The 11,445-nt window shown below is 48.0% G+C and overlaps 1 protein-coding gene across 1 annotated transcript in view; it reads right to left on the reverse strand.

Moving 5' to 3' along the window:
* LOC108937722 (cadherin-2-like) overlaps nt 1-11,225 on the reverse strand; it is a 58,724-nt gene extending 47,499 nt beyond the window's left edge. The window contains exons 1-2 of the mRNA XM_018757828.2: nt 10,903-11,225; nt 8,037-8,145 (exon numbers count right to left, since the gene is read on the reverse strand). Of these exons, the coding sequence (XP_018613344.1) occupies nt 8,037-8,145; nt 10,903-11,175 (382 nt within the window). The 5' untranslated portion in view covers nt 11,176-11,225. The remainder of the gene's footprint in view (nt 1-8,036; nt 8,146-10,902) is intronic.
* Nucleotides 11,226-11,445: the final 220 nt, after the last annotated feature.

The raw sequence follows: 11,445 nt of genomic DNA on the forward strand, positions 1-11,445 counted from the left end.
TGTCTTCAGCACAGACGTTCACACATACAAAGCGGCAAGCGCAGATGGCGCAAACCACGGACGCCATTGTGCTGACAGACACTCTCTCACACTGAATTTGAGATCCACCAGGAGGTTAATCAATAGCCAAAAAAAAATCACAAAGTAGCAGGAAATATGAGAGCATGAGGAAAAATCCTCCTCCCGAAGCTAAGCGCCCAGAGGCAGCGATCCATTCAAAATGGGAAGTTCAGCGAAGGGGTGCTCAGCCGCAGCCGGCGGTAATGAGGAAATCGAGCTATGTGAAACCCATCGTGAATGTGCTGCGGTGAAAGTTCCGGAATTCCTCCCATTTTCCTTACAAGTGGACGATGTAAACAGGGCCTTCTTTGTGGAGAAGCAATCCCAGGAAATGTTGTGCTCTTCAACGTTTTGCCCCAACACCCAACCGCGGTGTACACTGTGCTCAGGAATATGCATTTTATTTTTCTGATTTGTCTGAGGGTTCAGACAGGAAGAAACAGGAGAAAACACCCTACAAGCAAGGTCAACGCAGCTATTTATACACAGGCTCATTACACGGTGAGGTCGCGTAGCATGTTTCCGGATGTTTCCAACATTCATTAAAATGCACAGACCCAACTCTGAGATCAAAACCTGAATAGCAGCAACACTCAGAAACCAAAGACATAATTCAAGATCTGTAGTTGCTGAAGAGAAAAAAAACGAAGAAAAAAACCCAATTGCGATATTCAAAATAGTGTGGATGGATGCATTTTATCTGAAGACCTCAACTGCAATACCTGCTTTTCAAAAGCAATTGCAGGTTAGGTTAGTCTGTGTCTGTGTGTGTGTGTGTGTATGTGTATGTGTGTGTGTGTGTGAACCACAGTTTTAGCTGAATGGTTAAGTGCGGGATTTGGACTGAAAGCGCATGAAACAACAGCGGCCACTCAGATAAAAACTGAAATAAAGAGTCGATTGAAGAGCGTACAGTTTGGTCTGCGCTCGGCGTCCCCTGGCACCAGCTGCGTGCACCAGCCCTTACTGCTAGGGCGGGCCCCAAGGCATTGTGGGACTTCGGAGCTTAATGGACTCATAATATGCCAAGGACATGCAGGCGCGCAGCGAAGAGAGTGCCATGGCAACCAGACGCCTACCAATATTACCGTCACTCAGACTCGGTGGCGATAAGCGGGAACTGGGAGTTTAAGATAAGTGCACAGGCGGGTTAGCCGAGCAACCGTAGGCGCGCATCAGAGGGCCGCTGACGACGTCGCAGCGCTCAGAAATGCAACAAGACAATGTGCAGACAAGTGGCTTGATAAGGAAGGGATGGCAAAAGGTCACACATGAATAAAATATGTCCTCCCATCACAGCAGGAAGGCAGCCCGGAAGATACACAGGAGCGTGAGTTAGACGCCGACGGATGTACTTTTCCTTATTTTACGGCCATGATACAGGACATGAGAGCATCGCCCCGAAAGGCCACTCATATACTGTTGCTCCGGCTAATTCAAAACCTAGCAATTACGACCGCCATACGCAACGGCTGAATATATTACAAGCAACATTAAAGCTGCGCCACTTTCGCTCAAGTGCGCAGCAAATGCAACATGCAAAGCATAAAGAGAGAGCGCGAGCTCCGCGACATGGCCCAATTTATTGCGCTTCCTAACAATAAAAAATAGCCCAATACTTCAATCCCCGCAGAACTGCTTAGCTGGGAATTGGAGCACGGACTTCATTACAACGCATCGATCAGGCCAAACAAAGACCCTGAATTTATCGATCAGCTCGCAGATAGATAGATAAATAAATAAATAATCCACTAATGGCAGATAATCTGCATGCGACTGGATTGACCACAAGGAAATAGACACACAAAAAGGATTAACACAGGCAGCATATAGGCCATGTTAACTTTTAATTATTTGGCTTGTCGATCCCCTGCTAAATGAAATAATTAACATTTAAGCTCACCGGGAAGTGGCTAGCATAATGGTTAGAGAGCTGTTGCTTTCCACTCCAAAGGAGGGTGCAAATCCCACCTCCTGCTGTAGGACCCTTGATAAATGTTCTTAGTCTGAATTGATACAGTAAAAATACCCTGCTGTATAAATGCACTGCTTTGGTCAAAAGTGTCACTTAAACAAATGTATGCAATAATTTAAAACATCCATGCTTTATTTCCAATGTGAATGGAAGACCAAATTAAGTCTTTTATTTTTATACATCCTATATGGGCTTCCCGTCATGTGTGATGACCCAGTTGTGCCACATTCTTAATGTGCGCACAGGAACCGCAGACGTGTTGACTTCTGAACATATCCTGAAGCTCTGCCTTCTCACGCCACTAATAAAATTGACGCTCGGACCTTTGGTTACTCCGCAATTGCCACGGCAATCTGTATCGCCATGCTGTAAATACACATACCGACACACTACAGTTCTGTCCAGTCTGCCACCTTCGGGTTACATTTTTATTATAACAAACTATTTCATTATAGAAATGACCATTAATCTCAGCTCTTGGAATAACCACTACTGTACATGTGGCCTAAATTCAAAACATGTTATTATTTCTTACATATACATGTTCAATGTTTGTGTAAAAGTTCCATCTCTAGTTATGGACAACTAACTAAGCACAGCTCATCTCACTTGCAATTTTTTTTCCCCCCCACTCCAGAGCAACTTGCAGTGCTAAGGTACTTACAGTGATGTACCCATTTGTACAGTAGGGTAACTCTCACTGTATTAGTTCAGGGTAACTACCTTTATCAAAGGTACTGTACTGCAACAGGAGGAGGGACTTGAACCCAGGTCCTTCAAGTGCAACACAGCACTCCTAACCACTACACCACCTGCCGAGCCAGGTCACACCTTTGCAGACATTACCTTTGAGCATTTCTGAACCACAGATTATGGGAAAGAGTTTCACGGACGGCGAGTGGGAATCATAAGGAAGCTCCTCTGAGTGTTGGGGTCACGTTCCTCTTGCGGCTCCGATGAGTAAGTGGCAGCATCTGAACTCGTGCGTTTGTTTCCCGCTCATCGGCGCGACCGCATCGCTTTGTTGACCTTGCATGTTTAAACCGCAGTGTAAAACCGCTGGAGCGTGTCGCCTGGGTGAAGAGAGCCCGGCGGGGGCGCCGACACGGCCCACTCTGTGCCGCTGAGAGGGAACTGCATATGAAATAGAATATGGGCTTAGCTTCCCCACTCTCCCCCTGTCAGTGCACACTTAATTAACAAAATCTTAAATGAGAAATTTAGCCGGTGAGGGAAAGTAGGATAAAGAAGGGGGAGCTGGGTGGGGGGTGGCAAGGGGCGGGGGGGGGGGGGGGGTATGAGACAAAGGTGTATTAAGTTCCATCAGGCTTTTGGGCTTTTCATTAACCTACTTTCCGAGAACAAAGCTTCAGTTCTGGCTTCGCCGCAAAGGCCCAGGAAGCCACCGCTACGCTGCTGCTGCTGTAAATGCACCGCAGACCCAAGGCAATGCCGACAACGAGGACATCTGACCACGGCACACGTGAACTCGTGTTAAATAGCTTTTACCTGTTTGTAATTACACAGAGTGACACCTTGGACCCACCAGTCACAAATGGCTCCGCAGTGACCATTAACTGGCTTCTTCTTCTATCCACCCCCCTGGGGTAGGTCCAGCAGCACACATCTGACTAGACCCCTTTGCTTGAGTCCTTCATTAGTTTTAGGAAATCCACTGCAAATAACCTTTCTTATGCTGTCTTCATCTTTCTTGGAACTTTCTGAGCACATTTTAAATTGAAATTGACAAATCTTGACTCATCCATCCATTTTCAGTAAATCCTTGTCCAGCGTAGAGTCACAGTGGTCCAGAGTCTACCCTGTAGGCATAAGGTTTAAGGCAGGGTACACCTAGACAGGACAATCTCTATCTCTCTCTCTCTCTCTCTCACACACACACACACACACACACACACACACAAAGGGTAATTTAGAGTCAGCTGTTCACCTGAAATACATATCTTTGGACTGTGGGAGGAAACCACAGCATCTGAAGGAAACTCACAAGTACTCAGGGAAAACATGCGAACCCCACACAGACTGAATCTAACCCAGGTCCAAATCCACGGCCCAGGAACAAGACACCAGTGCTAAATGCAGACCCACTGTGCCGCCATGAAAATGGATCTTCTCCAATAAAAAATGATAGCAACTGATTCATAGGCACAGCCAACTTTTCATGTTAACTCAGCATCAGTCAGAAACTTCTGCAATTCACAGTCTGAGCTTGGAGAAAGGAAAAAAAAAAACGGGTCTAACCCTTGACCGCATTCTATTGCATGAATGTGAATATGCGCTTATCACATGTGCTTAATGACAGCTGGGCGTGGCCAAAGGTTTTGGTATAATGCTTCCTGCAATTTCAGTTACGATTATTCTGCACCTCGTCTTTATATTTCTGACATCCAATAAATTACGGCAGAAAACAAAACTAATAAAACGCTTTTCAAAGTGAAACACCATTCCGCAGAAACACTGCGTCCCCTTATAAACTGCCAATTCAAATTAAAAGTTTCTACCAAGAGAAGCTCTTAGCATAATCACTATAGCCACACATGATTAAGTATTTATCAACTGTGCTGCTCTGGACCCTGTTCGGCAATCCAATTTCAGGCATCCTCGGTGTTTAGCCTCACTTTTATAAAGAGTGCTGACGGCAATTAAGACGACCGAATTAACCGTTTGTGGGCGAGTTGTTAGTTAAGTACCCGAGTTACATTGACGCACAAAGGTTTTTCTCAGTCAACCTGTAGTCCACCCACATCCTCCAGCCTTCAGAAAAGGACAGAACCTTCTGTATGAGGAACGAGTCTCCAGCTACAATATAGTAATAAGTCGTCCTGAAGAATGGCGAAGCCCTGGCTGACCGGTGGGTGACCTCTCCCATTCCATCCCCATACAGCACGGCTTGTCTCCACAGCGTCCTTCGGTGTACAAGTCAAAAAAGATTTTTTTTTTAATTATTTTCTGCTCTATTCAGCCATGAGGATCAGTGTTCAAAGCGGCATTCAAGTGCATAAACATAAACCTGGGTTTTATATAACTAATCGGCCTTCCATCAAAACTACACAAAGGTCCGTGATATTAAAAGTAGCCTATAGAATTATGAACAGGAGTCAATTACAGCCTGACTACTGCACATCTACAGTGAAATGAAATAATTAATGAAACCTACACAGAAGTCTGTGATTGTAAAAGAATATAGTTATAAAAAATGTTTATTAATCGTTATTACTGGGAACTAGTATAACCTCAGCTGTATGTACGGGCACAGAAAACTAGTCTCCATAATCCAAAATCTTCTCAGTATCTGACGAGATCAACCAAACCAGGATATCCATCTTCTCACCGTCTGATGACATCAACCTGGCCATAAAATCAATCCTCTGACCCTCTGAGGAGATCAACAAGGCCATGATATTTATCAGCTGGCCCTACGTGATCAATGAAGCCATGACATGCATTTTTTACTCCTACTTTGCTCCTCTGAGGTGATCGACCAGGACTTGATATCCATCTCTTGAAGCTCTAAGGAGGCACTGGGCCCCCAACTCAAGCCAGACTATTCGTTGCATTACCTTTCTTCTCCTCCAATTGCTGTCCATCATTGACCTTCTGCGGGGCCACCCTTTTCCCACGACCTCCTTGAGCTTTTTGACGGCTCCGCTCCACCAGTCGGACATTTCACAGCTCTTTGCTGCTGACAGATCAGCCCCAGCAAGTTTCCCTTTTACGGTCACAATACATCCTAACACCAGATTTTGGACAAATCCTGCTTATGTTGACACAGGGAGAGCTCCAGTGGACAGATAGCTGCGTGTTTCGGCCTCCCTTTAATCTTCATGGGCCAAAGAGTGCTTCTAACAACCAGGTAAATTTACAGTAGGAACACGCTTCAGCAGAAACCCCATCAAACCTGAAAAAAGGCCTGATGTGAGCTGATAACGGAGGCTGTCTAACAAGGCCATTATGAGTTGACGTTGGCGTCATTCATTAACAGATGAGACTTAATTAACATAATTCCGCAGCGCTTGACAAAAGAACGCCTCCTAATGGGCCCATTCCAAAGACGGAGGGCCGGTTCCCCTTCAGGAGCCTCTCAATAGGGGAAGCAAACAAAGAGAGAGCAGATCACTGACTGCCCCAACTCGACACAGGAAGGAAATTCATCAGCCGCCACATCAAACGCCGACCGTATGCTGGTGGCATAAGTGAGAGTTCCTGCCCCGAATCCAGACTCAAAGTCTCTTTAAACTGCGACTTTGGGCGCCCATTGTTAAATGAAATGCTGGTAGGGCCCTTTTGTTCAACGTTTAAGGCCTCAACGCACCTCGTTCCGGCAAGTCGACCACGGCTTTCTTTGGGCCTTGCTTACAGAAGCCGGTTAGAAATCCACAAAGATTACATCAGCGACCACCTGACCGCAGGGTAATTATAGCATTTACCGTAATACGGAAGGAGCACGGGGCTCAGCGGCCGTGGCGCGCACCTTCATTGTAGGGTACCAGTGCTAACGTTTGGGTTTGGGCCTTGTGTGTTCAGCATGTTGAACAGTATTCATCAGCACGCGCACACACACACACACACACACACACACACACCGTCTGAACCGGTCATCCCATACGGGGTTGTGGGGAGCCGGAGCCTAACCCGGCAACACAGGGCATGGGGCTGGAGGGGGAGGGGACGCCAGTCCATTGCAAGGCACCCCAAGCGGGACTTGAGCCCCAGACCCACTGGAGAGCAGGACCTGGTACAACCCACTGCGCCACCGCCCCCCCCCCCCCCATTCATCAGCTACAAGTGGAAAACTACGTAATCAGAAAATACATAATTATCTCGCAAATATGTACATTTAAGATTTTGTAAGCGGACGATCTGTCACAAGGGAAGAAGAAACAAAAAAATTAAAGAGTACGTTACTTTTTCTCATATCTGCGGCAGACAACCGTGTCATTCTTCTGTAACTGGCAGCGAGCTACAAATGTACAATGATTTTTCGGATCGCCAGATTAATAATGTCACACATTAAAAACCCACAATACAGTACTGCAGTTGCATAATCATCGTCAAACAAGCAACAAATGATTAGTATTGAAATTTTGATGCTTGGCAAACACACACACACACACACACATTTTCAGAACTGCTTGTCCCATACGGGGTCACAGGGAACCGGAGCCTACCCGGCAACACAGGGCGTAAGGTGCTTGGCAAACATCTTTACTAAACCAAGTTCGAAGATTAAAATTGCTTGTCTTAACCACTTCTACACCTGGACATATATATATTTCTTCAGGTTGAAAGTACTTTGCCAGAGCTTCCCCTGGGACTTGATCCTGTAACCTAGTGGTTGTTAAGCCACTCCTTTAACCACCATAATTCTTTCCACACGGACCATCTCCATAAGCTGAGTTCTTATAATAAAATTTAAGACTTGAGCTTAAACCTCATACATCTGCTGCCATGATAGAAATGAGACATAACAAATATTAAGAACCCGCAACTCAGAGGCAAAATTCCTTAAAAAAAAAAAACCACATGAAAGGCCGGGGTTCCTGGGAGCCGCGACACAGCACATGATGTCAGGGTTACCAGTCATCCACTGAGCCAGTTCGCCACAAAGTAACAGGACAATAACACAGTCCAACAAAGAGAGAAGTGAAACAGTCCAGCACCCTCCACGTCCATTTCATATTCCATACTGCCCTTTTCCCAAAGCGTTTCTTATTTGTTTTCATGTTCCACCAAGCGACTGCGCTCATAATATCAGACTTCACTTCGGCATCACCCTAAATCATTAAAAAAGCAACGCGCGCTCATTAAAACGCGGTCTGATGGGACTCGGTTCTATTAGTACACAAAGAAAAGAAAAGCACTGTTTATCCCCTTTTAAAAGCAGAGCATTGATTAAATTGTGCTCTCCACCCCCGACTGTATGGCGCGCAGCTGAGCGGCCCCGCACACTTTCCTCGAGTTTGTAAGTGAGGAGTAGCGTTACCGTGAGCGACGGGCTTTCCCTCGACAACATCCTCGGAGAGCTCCGCCTCATAGATGTCTTCTGAAAATCCAGGTTGGCACAATGGGGTCCCTCGGCCCTCCGCGGAGATCTGAGGAAGGAGTGTGACATAAATCATGCGGTACACACAGCTGAACACACCAGCGACATCGCTCTGCCCCCGCGGTCCTACAGGAGCGACAGTCAGTTTTTGGGTCTTGAGTTGCTGCGAAAGGGGCAGAAGGGTTAACGGTTTCCCGAGGAGAGGCGCAGCGGGAACAGGCCTCGATTGTCTGCGGGGGCCCGGATGCAGGGGCTGCCCGGCTCTCGGACCAACGAGCGCACGATCTTGAGCAAAGGGTGCTGCCTCGGGAGAAGCAACCGGCAAAGCCGTGTGGAAAATGAGCATCTGACAAGGGTGGAGATGTTTCGTGACCCCCTTGTAGATACACACCACGGTCCACTTCTGCTGCACGGAACATCCTCGGTTCTCTGATCTTCTCAAAGAGCCTCCAGGCCGATTGAGGTCCCCGTCATTCCTGGGGCATCTGAACCTCAGTCCCTCTGGATCCAATTTTGAAGAGTCAGATCTTCGAAGGGCTTCTGAGAGAAGCTTCAATGCCACCCTGCCCCCACCAGCCCTTTCAGTCTATCTTCAGCACGGTTCCCTGTGGCGTTGCAGGGGGTCTGCTGGGGGGGTGGGGGGTGGACTCTTCTTCCATAATTTAAACATTACGTGCACACAATCCAGTGTTGGGCAGGACGGTAAGGAGAAATGCCTTGTTTTACAAGGCATCTCTGAAAAACCACTCAGTGCTACATTGCATTTTCATCTGAACATTGCACATGTTTATTGAATTACAGCTGCCTGTAAAGGTTGGTATTTTATTTTATTTTTCAGACAGCACAGCTAGTTAAACGGTTTTGCACTAATGTGGAATTTGTTTCAGTTTGTAATGAACTGGTCACAGCGTTTTTTTTTGGCCTCGCGTCAGACGTCCGCCATAATATCTGTCATAATTATACATTTTAAACATTCCTACAGGGTTCAATTAGGGGAAAAAGTGACGCGAAATCTGGCACGCAAGACGAGGAAGTGCATCTGATCAGAGGAGCTGCAAACCCTTCGCCAGCTTCGTGCACCAACTTCGACAACGGCGGTCCGCCAAATGCTAAACCACACACACACACACACACACACACACACACACACACACACACACACACACACACACACACACACCAAACCTTCCCACCATACACAGGAGCATACACACAGAGATACACAGGCAACACCCTCCCCTCTACACACACACACACACACACCCTGAAAGAATGTGGAAAGCTCACAGTGGGCGTCAGAGCCACTTGTTATTTCAATCACTGGAATTTGGATTTGACCACTCGAACCCAATCCACATCACACACATTGTCAACAAACAGCACCGCAACAAACAGGAGCGCAGCCGGCGAAGGCAGGTTAAAAATAGAGAACTAATGTCCTTGTTTCTTTGTCTGTGTGGATTCCAGCAAGAACCCAACTCAGTGCAGAAGCCCATCACTGCAATATCTGCAATAAATATCTCAAACAGTCAGTGCTCTTTAAAATCAAGGCCTTTTTTTTTTTTTTTTTTTCATCCACCAGTGTGTCTCGGAGATGTTACATTTGCAGCTCGATTAGAGAGGGGGAAACTAGCAGAAAAGTGCTGAGCAAACACACTTCACACACCGGTGCCGAAAATCCTGCCAATTTATTATAATAGCTCAAAGGGCACTGTTGTCGGAGTTATTTCCCGTGTTCTGCGGCGACTGTACGTGGAAGGAAGGAGAGCGAACATCATCACACTCACACAGTCAGTCACAGCATGATCATGATCGGGTTTAGAGCCAGGGGAGGAAAGGGGAACACACACACTGGGGACTGGTACTGAACTGAAGGAGCCCGAGGCTCGTCGCTCTGGTAGTCACTCTGGAAAGGAAAGGGAAGCGCACTTAGCGGCCAGTAGAGAATGGGCTCCGAACTCAGCGCCTGCGCTCCGGGAACAACTTCACACTTGTTTCGGCTCCCACTCTCTGCACTTCAGCGGGAGCATTTCTTCTCCCAAATTAATCTTGCCAAATGTGTCGCTCACGGTTGACAGCCTCACTTCTGGCTACTCGTGGATAGTAACACAGTATCATACTGAGTATGTATCCGATCGGCGAAATGAGCGCTGCACGGTGTGTCTGACTGTACAGTACAGTGACTCAGTGTGCCGGCGCAGTGAGGAGGAGTGTATCCGTTCAACGCGACAGTCAGCGCGAGGCATCGCATCGATCGACACAACGTATCAAAAAAAGGAGGAAAATCAGAAACAAAGATTAAGAATCGATTTATGTTCACGGGACTCCTATCGTCTCAGCTCGTGCCGCGGGTATCTGCGTTCTGTGGAGAAGTGCGTGCGTGTGTGTGTGTGTGTGTGTGTGTGTGTGTGTATCACTTCGATAGAACCCAGTGCAGTGGTCCGACACCCAGATGCCGCATCTCTGTCGCCGCTTTTTACCCCTCTGTCGCTGGGGGTATTCGGGGTTATACACAAGTGAAGTGCTGCAGCAGAGTCTACATGAACACACACACACAGGCACACACACACACTACGCAGGGGCAACAAACACCGCATTTCGGACCTCGTCATCTCCAGAGACACGATCAGTGTCCGGATCCCCCCGGTCCAGCTCGTCCTCCATCCAGCAACACACACACACACACACACAGAGAGAGACCTGGTCCAGAGCTCAACTCCAGCGTCACACCGACAAGGAAGGAGCTCGTGAGATCATCGGGGAAGATGGGAGATCAGAGATGTGAGATGATCGGAGGAGATGTTACCTGCAGAGGCGCCAGGAGCCAGAGCAGCAGCGCGGCCGGTCCCTCGTTCCCGAACATGGGTGGTGGTTTAAGGTCCTCCGGAATCCGCGCCCGCGATGGATGGATGACTGAGTGAGACTGGGTGGCAGGGTGAGTGTGTGGATGGATGAGGGATCGATGGAGGGGTGATGAGTCCTTCTCTTCCTCTCTGGCTTCGACTCGCTCCCTACAGCAGAGAGCGCAGCATGAGGCAGCCTGGTCTCCGCACCGTCCGCTCCGCAGCGCGATCACCATGTGACAGAGAGCGAGGAGGCTTGAGGCTGGAGGCAGCACGCGCACACCCCCCCCCCCCAACACCAGCACCACCACCACCACCACCACCACCCTCCGCCCCATCCCTCTGCGAGCCGCGCCTCCCTTTGCCTCCCCCTACCGGCCGCAGCGGACAGCGCCGCTCGCTCTCGCTCTCGCTCTCGCTGGCCACACTGACTCCTTCCGCTGCCTTTCATCTTCTCTTCTTCCCCGCCACCATCCGCTAAGAAATAAAAAACAAAAACAATACTT

This window comes from Scleropages formosus, chromosome 7 (assembly GCF_900964775.1).
Source record: "Scleropages formosus chromosome 7, fSclFor1.1, whole genome shotgun sequence".
Lineage (NCBI taxonomy): Eukaryota > Metazoa > Chordata > Actinopteri > Osteoglossiformes > Osteoglossidae > Scleropages > Scleropages formosus.